Source organism: Orcinus orca, chromosome 14 (genome assembly GCF_937001465.1).
Source record: "Orcinus orca chromosome 14, mOrcOrc1.1, whole genome shotgun sequence".
NCBI lineage: Eukaryota > Metazoa > Chordata > Mammalia > Artiodactyla > Delphinidae > Orcinus > Orcinus orca.
This window is the reverse complement of record NC_064572.1, coordinates 34,478,486-34,496,079: the sequence shown is the minus strand read 5'-3', so window position 1 is coordinate 34,496,079 and position 17,594 is coordinate 34,478,486. Positions and strand designations below refer to the sequence as shown.

The following is a 17,594-nucleotide window of genomic DNA, read 5'->3' as shown; positions in this document are numbered from 1 at the left end:
GCCAAGTCCAATCTTCTCAAAGCCCCCTTTCCAGGAAGGAGAACGAGAGGAAGGCATCCAGAGACATAGGCAGTTGACAGACCCTCTCCCTACACGGCCAGTGAGCTGAAGACAGCTCAGGTCTCCATGAAGGCAAGTCGGAAGCTGGATTCAGGTTGGAGGATCAAGGAGGCTGGTGGCTGGCGGTGAACCCCAAAATGATGCCCTTGGGGCCCTATCGCATGGGATGGCCTGATTAGTTCTTCTCTGGTCCCCACGCCCAGGACACAGAGCAGGTGGGGGTCATGCCCCTCTCCTCCAATCCTAACCCTTCTGTTTTACCAGTGGCTGCATTCCTGGCCTCTGTCATTACCTCTTTGATCTGGGGATTTTTTTCCACCGTTTTTTGTTTGTTATGGGATTTTTTAAAAAATCTGTTTACTGGCTTATTTATGTTTAATTACTCCAGTAATATACAAGTATGTTCTTGTTATAAAATATTCAAACAAAGCAGATGTATATCAAGTCAAAAGCAAACTTTTCCTTCACCCGCAATCTTATTTCCCTCCCCAGGGGTAATTACAATTATTAGTTTAGTGTGTACTTTTCCTGAGCTTTCTCTCTGAGTGTACGTACATTTATAAATACATTCATACATATGTAGTTCTATTCTGTGGGTTTCTTTTTACATAAATGAAATCATACTTTTTGAATTGTCTAGAACTTGTTTTTTTTGTTTATTTGTTTCACTTGCTCCTCTGTCTTGAGATGCGTCCAAGGCAATACCTACGCGGAGAGGTCTTTCAATCCCTTTACCTGCCACATAGACTTCCATTGTATATATATCTGATAGTGTATTTAACCATGCTTCTGTTCTTGGACAGTTAGGTGATTTCCTTGTTTTTCTCTTGCTGAAAATATGCATTCAAATCATATACCTGAAGCGTCACCCCTTTCCATATCCCCTTTGCAAGAAGCACATTAATTCCACTCGCTCCCACATCCTCCAGATTCAGCCCCACCTCATCACACCGTGCTCCCTGGCTATCTCCTCTTGGCTGCCTTGGGAATTCTAGTTGGAGCTGCTGTCTTTTTGCCTGAGACAGAAGTGACCTGCTATTAAATAAACAGGCATTTGAAAGCCACCCCCTCGTTACATTCTGAAAGCCAGAGGTTGCCACAGGACAGTTACTTAAATCAAGACAATTTCCAGGCAGGAAGAAGATATAGAACCATGGCATAATTCCTCTCCCTCGTTAGTTAGTAATAGCTTGATTGAGTATCGAGAGCAACCCTAAAATGCTGCCATCAGCACCGACTACCCTTTAGATTAACACACAGCTCCTATTCCCTTGAATGTAGTTAGGCCAGCTTAATGTCAAGGCATAAAAAAGATGCTTGTTAAATAATTTCCCAAAGCTCCAGCTCAATCTTTAATTTGTTTTTATTCTTTTCCCCCCTCTTTCCCTCTTGTCCCTCAGTCTCACTTTTGCTTCTCCTTTTTTTTTTTCTCTCTTTCCTCTATGCCAAAGGGTACGCCGTTAAGTCGGGCTGATTTAAGGGCCGTCAACATCAACCTCTGTGACATGTGCGTTATCCTGTCAGCCAATCAGAATAATATTGATGATACTTCGCTGCAGGACAAGGAATGCATCTTGGCGTCACTCAACATCAAATCTATGCAGTTTGATGACAGCATCGGGGTCTTGCAGGCTAATTCCCAAGGTAAGGACAGCCTCTCTGCCGTGCCTACGGGGGACAGGGGCTGGCAAGAGGGATATCCTTCACTCCGTAATCCGTAGAGGCACGCATCAGCCTGCCTGGTAGAGAAACACACCGTGGCTGCCATGGCTTTCCAAGGGGCATCTGCTGCCTCTTCTTGCCAGCCCGGGCAGCGGGCTTGAGACCCTAACGCCCACACTCTCAGTAGGCTGTCTTCCCCAAAACTAATCCAACCTTTAAGTGCCACCCGCTCAGCCTTCGCAAACGGTGGCTTTAGGCCCAGGGTCGCCAGCTAAATGCCAGAGCACTGAGGTGATGCTGGCTGAACAATTCTCAGCGTTTCTCCCCAGCATCTGTTTTTGCCATCGACCTGTGTTAAGCTTTGCCATTGTTATAGCTGCGTGGGGGTGTTAAGCTTTGCGTTGTTATCGGCTGACCAAGGGACGGTGGTCTCTGGAGGGTGGGGAGTATATGGACACTGGAAGTCATTTAGCAGAAGGTGACACGTGTCAGCCCATGCGTTCTCCGTAGGAGGCATGACAGTGTTAAATGCCACCCATCGGCCACCTCTGTTCTGCCCTGGTCTTCCCTGTCATTTGCTCTGGGACCCTGGGCAGAGGGTTCCAAGTAAAGATGTTGTCTAGGAGTGTCAGAGAGGCGGCACTGCAAAAACCCTGCAACACACACCTCACTCATCAGGGTGGGATGTGAAGCATTTTCCACCGAGTAACACCTCTGTGTGGGCTTGCCGTGAGCTGCAGGGCCATTGTCATATGCGGTCTCCTGGATAGGTGGCATCGGGTGCCTGCTAGGGACCTGAATGCCATCATTCCAGGAGTAAAGATAGAGGACGTACAGCCCACAAAGACTACAGCCTCTGGGCTGTGAGGCACCATCTTACAGATACGATGAAGCTCGGCTCGATCCTGCCGCCTAGACCTATGTGCTCCGTTATCTTTCGCCAACTCAGCGTGACCACCACCTCCTTCTAAGGTCCCCCCGACGTTGCAGCGAAGCCTGAAACAGTAGTTTCCAGAAGCCCCTTGTCTGCCTGGTTCTGGGCTGGAGTCTGCCAGTGAGAGAGGGGCAGTAGGGCGAGGTCTGGAAAGTGGAAGAGAAAAACAGGTCTTGATCTTCGGAGGCAGCTGCAGGGTTCAAAGCAGCTCTCAGGGAAAGTTTTGGGAACCACTGGCTTTGCTGCTAGAGATGGAGACTGGTGTGTGGGCTTCCCCGAGGGTCCTGAGGTTCACAGCACCTTCTGGTGAAGTTCAGGAGAACCTTCCTCTTGGTGCTGCAAGTGAAATGGCTAACGGTGGCCTCTTTGACGTTTGCTCCTCCAGCCCTGCCCGTGGCTGTGTCAACCTCTAATTTTCGCCGTACCTGGAATAGAGTGGTTTCTATTCTTGACGTAACCCTGGCTGATACAGCCTGAAGCTTGGTTTTGACATCTCCACTCCAGCCTCCTCTGCCTCTCCGCCAAATCTAAATCTTGGTCTCCATTTGCTCAGCGGTGCCCGCAGGACAGAGCAATGCACCGAGGCCCTAAGAAAGGAGCCTTAACTCTTTCCTGCCTCCTGCACGACCTGCTCAGGCAGCAGAGGTGACAAAGGATGGGAGGAGACAGTTAGCTGGCCTTCTTGGAGGGGGAAGAGGCAAGCTAGCTTTTGGTTCCTGCCCCTAAGTAGTTGATCTTCACTGTGTGTCTTCCCACCCACACCCCAGCATGGGCATCACCCAGGGACTGTTAGAAATGCAGACGCTCATGCCACTCAGACCTGCCGGGTCAGGATCTGCATCCTAACAGCGTCCCCAGGTGACTCGTGTGCACTGCTTTAAGCCACAATAAATCTTTACGCTAACAACACTGGGTCCAGTGAACACACTGACCAACCCCATTAGATGCTCCTCGTCTCTTGGCAGGAGCTAGCAGAGGGAGTGGAAAGAAGCAGAAGCAGGGGAGGTGCTCCCTCCAGGTGGAGATGGAAGCAAATGGTGGGGGGCAGGAAAAGACTCCCTTCCCCCAGCATGCCTGTTTCCTCGCAGTTCAATAATCGTGATTTTCAAGGTCCTAGATTAGAATCTCAACATATAATATAGTCACATATGCATCCGACATAGGTGTTCCTTCCAGCTCTCTCAAACCTTATCCCCGCCTGTCAGATCCTTTTGATGGCCAAACCGGTTAAAAATGCTTCCCCTCCCCTCTTCAAACACTTACTCGATTCTCAAAAGCCTTCTTTACTGTGTTTATCACAGGAATAAGCAAGAATAGTAGGTCTTGGAGGGAGAGAAGGAAGAAAGGAAAAGAGAACTCATTTTTTCCTGCAAAAAAAAAAAAGAAGAAAAGGGCTCTTATTTTGTACACACACACACGCGCGCACACACGCACACCAGAAGGGGCAGAGGATGTGCCAAGGCCGGTGGTGGTTTTCAGAGACTCCTGGTTGGCATTGGAGCGGAGTGGAGTGTACATCCCCCAGTAGCCAGCAAGCATTCTGTTTGGCTCTCAGTGAGAGACTGTCAAAGCTGTAGCCCCACTGAGTCCATATTTCCCATCGTTTTCTTACTCTGTCTGCTCCTCTCTTGTCCTTGGTTTCTAATAGTCCCCTTTGGTGACACTCTGACCTTCCAAAAAGCAGTGGTCCAGTGGTGGCCATCAACACAGGAGGTTGCTTCCTCCCTGATGGGTGAGCGTTGGACGTTCACGTCCGGCTGCTCACTGTACAGCCCACGCCTCAGGTTCATCCCAGTCCATGGGGTCAGATGGACGAGCCGAGATTCCCGGCTGCTTCCCCTCCTTGAGACCCTTGTGACCCACCGGAACGCCCACTGTCCTCAAATGCTTCTGTTACCCTTCATCTGGGCACTTGGCATGACCAAACTCCAAGTGGATTGGAATTACAGAATACAAAAATGGATTTCGTCTTACTATTTTCATTTCGGGGAACACATCTAACTTCCCCATGAGAGGGAACTACAGAGATTTCTGGCCACTGACACCCCACCTTTCATCACTCTTTATTCTGTAGTCCTTATGAAACCCATTCCTTTGTTTTGTCTCGAGAGCTATGTTACCATCTCTCCAGAACACAGCAGGACAGAACTGTGGACCCAGGACAGATGTGTGTACTCTTGGGCCAGAGTATTCACGCAACCTTATGGCGAGTTGTTCTAACATGAAATGAAACAAGAAAATGTGTCTTCACATTGAGGAGGTAGAGCCTCCACTGGGATTTGTGTTCAGACACTTGCCACTGCGTGTTATTTGCTCTCCTAGACTCACAAAACCTCTTTTCCCTCTTCTCTTTTCACATTCCCTTTTAGTGTCACTGTTCTAGCCCACATGGTGTCAGGACTGGCCCAGCCTAGGGATTCTGGACCAGATACTTTCTGAAAAGATCTGAAATGTGATGGCTGACTGTCAGAAACAATTACAGAGAAAGGCGGCATACCCCATGCTGGACGGTATATCCGATGTGACAGTTGGGTCTATGAGATGCAGTTTTAGTATACAGCAGGCAAGCCTGCAGTGACAATTATATAAAGCAGGTGACGCCACTTCTTGCTGGTCAGCATACATCAGCTCAGAACCACTTTACAGCTCTTTACCAGCAACTAAGTGCCTTTATTTACAGAGCGCCTGTCACTTCCCTTTGGCTGGAGAGCTGGTGTATTATTTAGCACGCATTTATCTGGGGAAAACATTTCAATTTAAATCAGCTGGTACAACGGTGGCTCTTGCCAGACTCTCTCCCTGTGGTTCTAAAAGACAAGAACCGAGTCTGATCTTGGAAAGGAGGGTGAACAGAGGGAGGAAGGGCCTATTCTCAAGAGAGCCACTTGAATCAGAACCTGAAAGGAAGGATCATGCGACTGAATTTCCCATTGTGCTTTTTTGTTGTTGAAGTATGATGGTGGATTTACAACGTTCTATTAGTTTCGGGTGGATAACGTAGTGAGTGATTCAACATTTTTATAGATTATGCACCATTTAAAGTTATTATAAAATATTGGCTATATTCCCTGTGCTGTACAGTGTATCCCTTGTAGCTTATTTATTTTATACATAGTATCAAAAGTCTGTATCTCTTAATCCCCTACCCCTATCTTGTCCTTTTCCCTTCCCTCTCCTGACCGGTAACCACTGGTTTGTCCTCTATATCTGTGAGTCCGTTTCTGTTTCATTACATACATTCGCTTGTTTTATTTTTTACATTCCACATATAAGTGACAACACACAGTATTTGCCTTTGTCTGACTTATTTCACTAAGCATAATACCTTCTAGGTCCAACCGTGTCGTTGCAAATAGCAGAATTTCATTCTTTTTTATGGCTAATATTTGTGTGTGTGTGTGTGTGTGTGTGTGTGCGCGCGTATGTGTATATATGCCACATCTTCTCTACCTACTCATCTATTGAAGAACATTTAGGTTGGTTTCATATCTTGACTATTGTAAATAATGCTGCTATGAACATTGGGGTGCATGTATCTTTTTGAATTAGTGTTTTCGATTTCTTCAGATATATAACCAGGAGTGGAATTACTGGATCATGTGGTAGTTCTATTTTTAGTTTTTTGCCATTATGCTTTTATATTGAGTTATGAAATGAGCATTTATAGTTTCTTCCTGCTTAACCTTCCAGTAAGGGTAAGTCTTAAGGGAAAGAAAGAGGAATAAGTGAGTGACCACTATGTGTCAGGCACTATAGCACCCAGGACACAAATGGCTACCATATTGGACAGTGCAGGTGTAGAGTATAGGCTTACTGCCTTGCTAAGGGTTTGGATTTATAGGAAGATGATGATTAAATCCATCTTTTAGAAAGATAGCAGACAAAAATATGAGCATGGTTTAGAGGTGGAAAGAGATGGTGGCATGAGCTATATGAGAGGACTACTGCAATGGACTAGAAGGGATGAGATCAGGGCTGACAGGACAACTTAGTGATGTTAGTTGCGAGGACAAGACAGAAATTGAGATAGATTTGAAATAGAGAGAACAGCTGTAGAAGACTAGTTGGTGGGAAGGAGGTATGGATGAGCAAGGATGAGGAATTGGGAATGCGTTTCGAGGTTGGCCACGGGGTGGATGTAAAAATGATTAAGTTCGCAAAGGACCCAGGAGGAGAAACAAGCTTGGGGCAGAAGGTGAAACAATTAGGTCCTGGTTCATTTGAATTGAAATTTTCTGGAGAATATCCAGTGAGAAATAAGAACATATGGTTACAGGGATAAAGTTAGGTTTGAAGCTATAGACTTGGAGGTCGTTGGTGATGGACAGTGTATGGGCCTTGAGAGTGGATATTTCCCAGGGAGACAAGGCAGGGCAACTAAGAGAAAAGGGGCCATTGTGGAACCTTGGGAAACATCAACCTTGAAGGGACAAACAGAGGAAGAGAATCCAGTGAGAGGGGCTGAGGACACAGATTTTGGGGGGTAGGAGTGGGTGGTATGAAGATAAAGGAGAAGAGCGTTGAATAAATTCCAGAGTCGCAATCTGGAATGTATCCTAATTATTTCTCGCTGTGTGTGTTTTCTTGAGCAGACTCTGAGCTCTTTGAGAGGCAGAGACTCTTCCTCACCTTGCTAATCTACGTGTCCCCAGTCCCTCTAGAACAGGACCTGACACAGAGTTGGCATGCCAGAAGAATTTGCTGGGCTGAACTGATTTGAAAGGAAACAGTGATTAGCACTGTCGGATACTGCAGAAAAGTCAAGTAGATGAGGGCCTAAAAATGGCAACAGTGCATTGGACCCTCAGGAAGTTCCCAGTGATCTTAGCAAGAGCAGCTGAGTAGCTTGTTGCCAGTAGAAGCGAGCATTCAGGGGACTCAAACCTTAATGGGAGATGAGAGTTGGAGACCCTCTATTACTCTTTCAAGTGCAGATAGGGAGAGAAATAGGATATTTCAGAGGAGCTCATCAAAGAAGGGATTTCCTTTTTGTTTTTAGAAGAGGGAGAAATACACCATATTTGTTGGCTATGGTAGGCTAGGGTGAAGCCCCATAGAGGGGAAAAGTTTGAAGCTACAGGAGAGAGTTGTTAAACGATAAAGAAGGAACCAGAGAGAAGCGGGAGAGACGATGTGTCCTTTCAAAAAGAAGGAATGATCCTTATTCCTCTGAGTCAGAGGGCTGGATGGGGAAGGTGAAGCTGGAGGAAACTTCAGTCTGATGGCCCCTCCTTTCTTCATGAAGCAACCAACTTGGCTTTCCTTGAGGAGTTAAGTGGGCCAGTTGGGACAGGGAACCGATGTGGTAAAAGTTCAGAGCGGACACCATGGGAACCACATAAGGAAAGGAGTGGATTTAGGTGAAAGCACCATGAGCATTGGTGAGAACCAGCTGGGGTTGGAACCATGATAAAACCAGTCAGCACTGCCCTGCAGTTTTCTCTGCAGTGCTTTGCAAAAAAAGCACAGAAACTAGAAATTGGCTTTAGTTTGGGATGGAGATTCGGAGGAGGCAAAGGATTCCGTGGTGCTGTTGAGAGAATATTAAAATGAGTGTCCCAGGTTCGAAGACGGTAGGTGGAGAAGTTAAACCAGAATTGGGGCTTCTAGGCAGAGCGGCCAAAAACGAAGCAAGCAATAAATCTCTGCGAGGTCAAAGAATGGGCACGTGGAGTAGAAGAGTGCCAAAGGGTGGGAGGTTTGATTAGAGAAAGGATGTGATGACCTCAGAGAATGAAATATTCCTTGCAGAGCCAGAACAGACCTTGGTCATGTTCACGCTAAAACAGTTCTTCTCCACAAGGACTCTGAGCCCAAAGCAGAGCCCATCTGTTCACCAGCATCACCCTCACCACCACCACTACCATGACCAGCACGACCACCAGCACCACCACCATCAGCCATAATAATAATGCTTATGCCTCATGAATGTTTCCCACTGTTATGTGGTAGGTATTTTGTCAACCAAGACAACGGGCATTTCTTACATCACCGGTTTTCACCCTTGGCTGCACGTTGTAAGCAGTTGAGAAATGTTAAAAAAAATATCAACACCTGGGTTGCCCCTTAGCAGTTGTGACTTAGCTGGTGGGGGTGGGGGTACGACCCGGGCATCAGGAGTTTTCCAAGTTCCTTGATGATTCCCAGGTGCAGCCAGGCTTGAGAACCGCTGCCCAAGGTGGTCCCCAGAGGAAGTGTATGAAGCAAGAGGGTTACTATTTTGATTGTAAAGAGGAAGAAACTGAGGCTTTGAGAAGCTAAGTAATCATTTTAACCTGAGTCTCCTGGCTTCCTGGGCATCCTAACCTTTAAATCATTTGCTTCTTTGTAACTATTCTGTTATTTAAACCTGTTGGTCTACCTTCTTCCTTTCATATTTTTATGGATTTTCATTAGCTTTCCCAATACTGAAAATCCGTAAGTGGAGAAAAGGGGTAGGGAGGGCAGTGGGAAACCAGGCTCTGGTTTTGCCCAACTGGCTACATTTGTCATCTTGTTTCTGTCACATGTCTCCAGACGATAAGTAAAGGATATTAGTTGCCCTGTGGATAGGCCTTCTTCTTGACCACAGCCTTTGAAAGGTGGCAGGGCTGGGATCCAGCGCCACACAGCTATTAAACAGCAACGTTGCCCACCTTCAGAGCCAGCAGGGTGCCCCTCCCAGTGCCTGGGTCTCTTCAAGAAGATGGAGCTGGTGTATCTCAATGCCTGGGCTAAATGTGGATGCTGGTGTTAGGGTTCCTCTCTTGTTCTTTTTCCTGTTATATCTGCATTCATCTGATTCATGCTACCTGTCCTGAAGGTGTCAGTCCAATTCCAGGAACATTTACTAAGCACCTGTCATGTGCCCAGACTCTGCACGGCAGACACTGCTGTGGAGTCAGGGGTCATAAAGCACATTCCCAGTCTTTGCAACCTCCTAGGAAAATAAATGACTCTGCTATAGAATGCTGGTTGATTCCCATGGGAGAATTACCATCTGTGGAGGCTAACACTAGGGACAGGAAGAGAAGGAGAGTGGGTTTGAGAGACACTCTGGGAAAAAAGCAGAGGATTTCAGCAGTTGGAAACAAATAGATCTGGCTGCAGTCAGAGAGCAGAACAGAGGAAAAGGGGCAGAGGTACATGGGGACATGTTTGAGGGACAGCAGTGGGTACAGTTGGGCAGGAACACAGTGTGTACATTGGGCAGCAGGGGGACAGGAGGCTGAAGTGTGGGTTGGGCATTGAGAAACTTTTTTTTTAGTTAGGAAGCTGTAAATAATTTTTAATGAGTCTGTGAGTTAGGAAGCTGTACGTAATTCAGTAGGCACCGGGGGCTACGGAAGGTTTCAAAGCAAGAGAGTGATGGGATTGGACCTGAACTTTAGGAAGATTGACCTGGCAGCCCAGTGAAGCATTGTTCGGAGTGGGAAAGAAGAGGATGCAGGGAAACTGGGTAGGAACAGTGGTTACCCGGGAGGAGACCAGGAACCTGGAACTGGAAAAAGAAGGGGAGGCCCTAGTGTAAGATGAGTAGGTATAAAACAGACTGTGTGAATGTGAGTTTCCTTCCTGGTAATCGAGGACAGTGGCTGCTCATGGGAAGAAGCCTGCAGAGAGGAGGGACTGGCTGCAGAACGAAGCAGTGTTGGTTGTGTTGGGTTTCAGTTGTGATTCGTTTCCGCGTGGACTTGGTGGAAAAATCCGGGTGAATCTGAAAAACAGATGGGTGGAAATGAAGTCCTGAATCCAGGAAAGGGTCACAGTTAGAGATCCGCCCCATGGCCCATGCTCTAGGGGCCGAGAAGAGCCTCAGGGGAGAGGATAAGGAAAGAGAGTTGGACGGCAGAAGTCTGAGGACCATCTTAGAAAGGACAGAGGGAACCATTGGTACAAGCCACGGAGCCACAGCTGAGCTGAGTTCCCAATGCTCCTGGGGAGGGAGGAGCATGTGTCTCAAACTTTGGGACAAATGTCTGCTGCCTGCTTTCTCTTGCCTCCTCTAAATTAATTTGTCTATATGTTATGCCTCTTTACAACCACAAGTTTAAAGAAGTTATAGTGGACTTAACATGAACATGCCGACAGGCACACAAGCACGAGACACACGTACACACACACCTTAGTTCCTACAGCCCTCTCTGACCCTCAGGCACAGTTACACTAAGTGATGTCCACATATAAGCGGACGCTCTCCTTTGTCTGAATTTCAACAAAGGTTAAGAGCCTCAAGTAGGGAATGACATTTTTCTTTGGAAGTATGGCTGTAGTCCTTGGAGAGACAGCATTAATTGGGGGCATAGGGTACATCCTGAAGTCTGAGATAGCTCTTACTGTTTCAGGGAAGAAAATGTGACTTCCGTTTTATATATGGGGGAGATCATGTGAATTAAGATCTCTAAATTATGTTGGATCACAGGAGTCAGGATTCAAAAGGACCTTTCCTAAACTGGAACTTTGGGACAAAATCCATGGGATGGAATGGAATGAAGTCTGCTGAACATTAAGTTTCAAATAATTACTCAAGACAAGCTGGATAAACCTTGCTGATACAGGTGTAATTTGTTTGGAGCAGTGATTGTTTCATCCTGGCGAGTCCGAGAGGAGGCGCGTCAAGAGCTATGAAGATTTGAAGGAAGACATTGACAAACAGGCAGGGCTGCCACGGGGGCGACCAGGATGGGGAAATGCTTGGACTACGTGTCACTTGCCCAGCGGTTAAGAGCACGGGGCTGGGGGACCAAAAGGGCTGTCTTCTGCTCCATTGAGCAAAACCAGGATCGATGGCTAATGATTAAGGAGAACCAGATTTTAATCCCACATAAGAAAGGCTGCCTAAACATGTAGTGAGCATCCTATCACTGCATGACTGTCTCCCAAATGGAAGTTCCTGGCGTGATCCTTGTGATGGTGGGGAAAGTAGATGAGAGGAGTTCTGTGGTCCTTTATAACTGAGGGTCTCTGGTATTTTCTTGATTCTGATGACATAGAGCTCTGTGTTTTAGAAGATCTACATTCTTACTCCAGAGGGAGACCTATGCTGTTTGGCGAAATTGGGGTCATAATGGGTCTTTTAGTGGAAACTTTCCAGAATGGCACTGTCTTTGTGTCTAAGATGGGGAGTGGCCTGCATTGGGGTGAGCAGCTGCACATCTGGCTTTTCCATTAATTTGACAGACCACCCCCATCTTCAACTCCTATGTCACCCCTCAACACCTGCCCATCCCAGTTTTCTCCCTGCCTCCCCTCCCCCAAGCCTCACCCCCTGCACACCCGGGCTGCTCTCACTTGCAAACATACCTATACACATATCCTACACACATTGTCCCTCCCTGAAATCAGAGAAGCCTTTTTTCAGCTGTTCCCATATAACATTTCATTACCACAATATTCTCTCTCAATTCTGAGCTGGTGCGGGGGGAGAAGCCATTCCTCTTTATACCCACCCAACGAACAAAGCTCAGCGCTAAAATATTTTTCTTCAGTTGTAACTGAAAGGGCTGTTGGCTTCCATCCCAAAAACCAGAAGGACAATTATACTTAACTGTTTAGAGCTTTATAAATACCACACTGGAGTAGCCTCTAGGTAGTAACTTTAGAAACCCAGCCCAATAACTTTCTTTTATTGGTTTGTGATTTAGATCTTATTTTCAGTCCTCTATAATAAGAGGAGTACATTTCATTAAAAGAGCTTACTAAACAATAAAGAAAATCTGGCTTAGGGCTCCGAGCGGGTCTCAGGTACAGAAAGGGGTCTGCCCTGTTCCATTTCTTCTGCAGACATCATGAGATGGATCTGAGCACAGCAGGGTAGCTGTATTTCAGCAAAGCAGCCATTGCAGCCGTTTTCTAAATGACTTCAACTTGGGAGATTTTTTCCTACACAGCATATTTCACCACATGGGAGATGCTCTGAAGACTGCCATCTACTAGTCTGGCAATAGATTCCCAGTGAAGGAAACAAGGAAAAGCAACCACCGTCACGACAATAGCTGTAACAAGAGACTGAGGAGTGAGGGCTACTTTCTGAACCCATGGAGGTTTTTAGGCCCTCCGTAAATGGAGGTCTAACCAGGGGAGTGGATTGGGGAAGAGAAAGTAAAAACGGACAGTATCGCCTATTCCCTCCAATGGCCTGCTTAGCAGAATTCACTTCTGCTGTGCCCGGTTGGGACAACTGCAGTGAGAGGAAATCTGAGCTTCAGAGACAGAAAACAGATGTGGGGTGGAGTTGGGGTGGGACTGAGCTCGTTGTCCCAGCATCAGGCTTTCGTGAGCTGCTCTGCTACTCGAAGCTCGTATGCCTAGTTAAGGCTCCTTCTAAAAGATTATAATTCCCCCTTTTTCTTCAGGTGAGTCATGCACCAGGCACATTCATAGACAATATTTCATTTAATCTCCCCGATAAGCTACTCAGGCAGAGGCGATTTATCTCCATTCTACAGATGAGAAAACTGAGTCTCAGAAAAATTCAGCAACTTGTCCAAAGTCTCTTAGCTCAGATCCCCAAACTATCTGATTCCAAAGCCTTGTGCTTTTCTCACTACATCAGTCTGTCACATAAAAGAGAACAAGTGTTATTCTGATGAAAATGGGCCTGAATCTATACATCTGCTTTTCAGGGTCTTGGAAGCATCCCTGGGGACAAATGTTCAGTGAAAGGAAAGCTCTCGAGGCATGCCAGACTCCCAAACTGCTTCTTGCAGTCAAGGGCTGACTTTGTTTTGAATATTCTTGTCTCTGGGCATCCCTGTTTTGTGGGTCCCTTACCCTCCCCACCCCAGCAGTCAGAGGCACTAGGATCCTCTTGGTCCCTGATTTCATTGCTACGACAACCATATAAACAACAGCAGAGCTGGGAGAAGGGTTTTGCTTAGCTGCCTCTGTGAACAGTATAATTGCTTGAGCTTTTTTTCCCCCCTGTTAATATAGACTTGATTTTGGAGCTGCCAAAAAGAGGGTGGAAAGTTTGAGACCCAGATATTGCTTTCTTTTGTTCAGAAACTTATAAAATATTTCCAGGTTTTATCTCCTCATCCCACTTTCCAGGTGGAAGTTTCCATGGAAGACAGAGAATGAACAGGCCACTCTAGCCCTCAAGGCCTAGGAGTTCAGGCTGTATGTTATGCTCAGAAAAATGGTCCAGATAAATTGTCCTGTGGGAGGAAAGTGCGGTTGTATAATCAGAGGAAGGTGAAAGAAATCTTGTCATCCCACAGACTCTCTGAGGCCCCTGATGAGATTCCAGATAAGGATCCAACAGTTCTTTTCCTGAGCGTCAGTTTAGGAAAGTTGCCTGAGGTTAGTCCCTGCTCTTTCCACGGTCCATGCCATCATGACACTAAGGACATCTGTAGGCAGAAGTGACACAGATGTGTAAAATAAGTTGTATGGCACAAGTTGAATGCACATATTTAACGATATGGGATCTGGAACATTCCAGAGTACCTTGCAAAATGCATGGTGTGAGTCACTTGTAATTTGCTGAGGCATGAATATGATCCAGATGCTATGAAGATAGCACGCATGCCTCGAGCCAGCAAATGAGCCTACAAACCAGCCGGTGTATTTTTGTCTTTACCCTTCCTTTTATACGTGAAAACTCATGTGAAGTCCTAAAACCTTTATTTCCCTTTTAAAAAAAATGGCCCTGCAAAGAAGCCAACTGATTTATAAATGACTATAGTTCTGGATTGATAGAATATTTAAGGGTATGAGTGGTTATACTTCATGGAATTCTGGAGGAAATTATTCCCCCAGTTCTGGAAAAGCAGTATAGTAGTCCTGGAGTGTCTTATCCCATATCTCCTGTAAAGAATTTCTACTGGATATTCTAAGTGCCCCATGGATGTCACCACACACTGTGTTATAAGAAGGCAGAATTTGCTCTGAGCTGCAGTGGTCCAGAGGTCGGGGTAGCTCCAGAGTAAGTGGAGTTGAATTTGAAAATAGGTATGATTATTGTAAGTAAAGGGGCTACAGGCAGATGGAAAGGGCTGGGGCAGAGTGAGGAAGGCCACACAAGCAGGAAAGGCCAAGTTTATTCATGACAGGCACTTGGCTATATGTCTACTAATGACATTGCTGAGGGACTTAAGGATCTCAGGGTGTCAAAGGAAATGATTGTAGGTGAGGTCACTGTTAACTTGGATAGACCCTCAAAGAATGGCCTTTTCTGTCATCTTACTGACCTCCCCGCTCCCACCAACTGTCAGAAATATACTTAAATGCTTAGCATAGCACCTCACGCCTAGTAGACGCTTAGTAGAGGTGAGTGGAGTGAGCAAATAAATGATTTAATCCCCATATCTCTTGTTTGCAGTCTGCTCTGTCTTAGTTTGCCCTCAAATGAGAGAAAGCAGTTCGATTCCTTTATTAAATACCACATCCTTTCCTTCCAGCCTTCAGTCACTCTCCATTCATTTGATAGCTGGGTACTGGGCAAGGGTCCCAAAGATCGAAGGCACTGAAGTTGTCAGGAGGAGGCATGGTCAGACTTGCCCAAGAGTTCTCTAGTGCAAATCATCCCATTCCCTTAACCTTTGCTAATAGCTCCCAAGCCTCAATATTTTGCTGGCCTCATCACAGGTATGTTGCACAGTACCAGCCCAAGGCCTGAGGAGGCTATAGCATTGAGACCTTCACAGTTCAATAACGTACAGAAGACATCTCTACTTTCTGCTCTAGGGGGCTTGGAATGGTTCCCCAGCACTTCCCTGGCCACGTGGAGACGGACGCTCACTCCTCTCAGCCACGGGCTGGTGAATTCTGTCACCTGGGCGGGGCCGTTAATCAGATGGGTGTGGTTTCTCTGCTTAACGATGGTGAATCACAAGTGGGGCTGTCAGAGGGATGACACCGTCGTGTAGGGTCAAGGGGCAAAGTTTTCAATCCTCCTTAACGTTAGTCATGTGGTATCTGACTTTGGATAAACACTCTGATTTCATTTCTTCATCCCTGAAATGGGGTTTGTTAAGAGTAGCCCCACCCAAATACCGTGAGGGATTGTGTGTGAATCCAAGGAGATGATGACTACAGATTGGTTTTATAAAACATGGAGGGCTTTGGAAATCGCATTTTGCAGTCAGGTTAATCATGGTGTGTGAGGGCTCCTGAACTGAAAACTTGGGCTTGAATGCAGCTCTGCTACCTACTAGCCCTGGGCAAATTATTTAACCTGTCTGTGCCTCCGTTTTCTCACTGAGAATACTAATTGTACCTGGCTCAGCAAATTTCTGTGAGATAGAAGTGAGATATAGGGCTTTCTCTAGTCTGTATGGCACCTTTACGGGAGTCAGAAAAAGTCACTCCTTTCTTTGAGATACTTTACTTCCATGTGTTGAAAAGTTCTCATAATATACTGATTATGTTTGAACAGTATGCTTTTCTACCATCTGCTAGGAAAAAACGTTATAACAAATATGCAAATATATCATTCCGTGGTATGAGTGATGCCCACTTTGATGAACTGTTGTTCACTGTCTGACCTTCGTAACCATACATGGCAGCCCTGAGTGGATGGGTGTAAAGCACTTATTACCTAGGGTGTAGTTAGAGATCAAGCAACATTAGCTTTTTTGTTATTAATATTGGATAGTTTTACCATTTTCTTTCATTTGGTCCCCCAAAATAACAGTTAACAAGTTAGGGTTAGCCATTTGTACCCAGTAGGCAGAATTCCTGTTGATTGTGCTTGCCATTAGGTATGCATGGGAAGTAGATGCTGGTGGAAACCAAGACACCTTTGGGAGGTGAGCAATCCATGTGAGGGAGACTTACAAAAGCCTACAGAGTGTTGAGGAGGGATGCGGGCAGATTGACAGTGACCACTGGGATTTTCCCTCTGTAGACAGGCCAGTGTGGTACCACTCAGTGGAGCTTTTTAGGAAGCAGAAAGGCGAGGCCTCGGCTCAGTGACAGAAGACCTCACGCACATCTGCTCGGTGGCAGTCGGTTATGGCAGGAGTCCTGACATTTGGGTGAAATGACATCAATCCAGAGTTGCTACTGGCTGAGTGGGGCTCATGCTGCTCCAACTAGATGGTAGGTGGCACCTGGCCTCCCTCCTTTACCTCTTTTTCCCTCAAAAAAAGTAATTTTGGGGCTTCCCTGGTGGCGTAGTGGTTGAGAGTCCTCCTGCCGATGCAGGGGACACGGGTTCGTGCCCCGGTCTGGGAAGATCCCACGTGCTGCAGAGCTGAGCCTGCGCGTCCGGAGCCTGTGCTCTGCAACGGGAGAGGCCACAACAATGAGAGGCCCGCGTACCGCAAAAAAAAAAAAAAAATTTTGGCCCTCAGCCTGAGGCCCTGGGAATGATTTGTTCTTCATTGGGAAAGGGGTTTTGGATCCTTTTAAATACCTAGTAAAATGATGCATCTTCTCTCTGTCCCTCCCCTACCTCCCCATAGGTGTATGCAGAAATATTTGCATACACATTCAAGAAGTTTACCTAGACCAGTGGCTTTCCACCTTAGTTGCACATTATAGTCAACTGGGGAACTTTTAAACCCTGCCATGCGCAGGCCGCATCCCAGAGCAAGTAAATCAGACTCTGGGCATAGGGTGCAGGCATCAGGGATTCCAGTGTGCAACCGAAGTTGAGAAGCACAGGCCTAGGCTCTTCTTTACCAAAGGTAACCATCTGTGAGCCTCATATCAGGGCTGTGGACTCACTAAGCTTAAATCCCCATAGACTGGCAGCCTCCTAAGGGTGATTTCTAGGAATTTTGGATGGTATATAATGGACAGTATGAAAATGCTGTATATATGAGAAATGACCTTTGACTCAAGAACGTCTCCATGTTCCCCAGCCTTACACCGTCTCGATCCAGAAAGAGCAGAGGAAATAAACCAGGGGAGTGTGCATGGGAGAGATCAAGAGAGGTGGGGGCAGGTAGGTCTCAGAAGGCCTAATTGGCATAGGAAATGGAAAAATTTTGAAAATCAATCAAACCCT

General features: G+C 46.4%; 1 protein-coding gene across 16 annotated transcripts in view; it reads left to right on the top strand.

The window, feature by feature from the left end:
- KCNMA1 (potassium calcium-activated channel subfamily M alpha 1) overlaps positions 1–17,594 on the top strand; it is a 749,169-nt gene that overhangs the window by 674,536 nt on the left and 57,039 nt on the right. For all 16 annotated transcript variants that reach the window (XM_004273064.3, XM_049697236.1, XM_049697232.1 and 13 more), the window contains one exon: positions 1,512–1,704. In XM_004273064.3, coding sequence (XP_004273112.1) covers positions 1,512–1,704 — 193 coding nt within the window. The remainder of the gene's footprint in view (positions 1–1,511; positions 1,705–17,594) is intronic.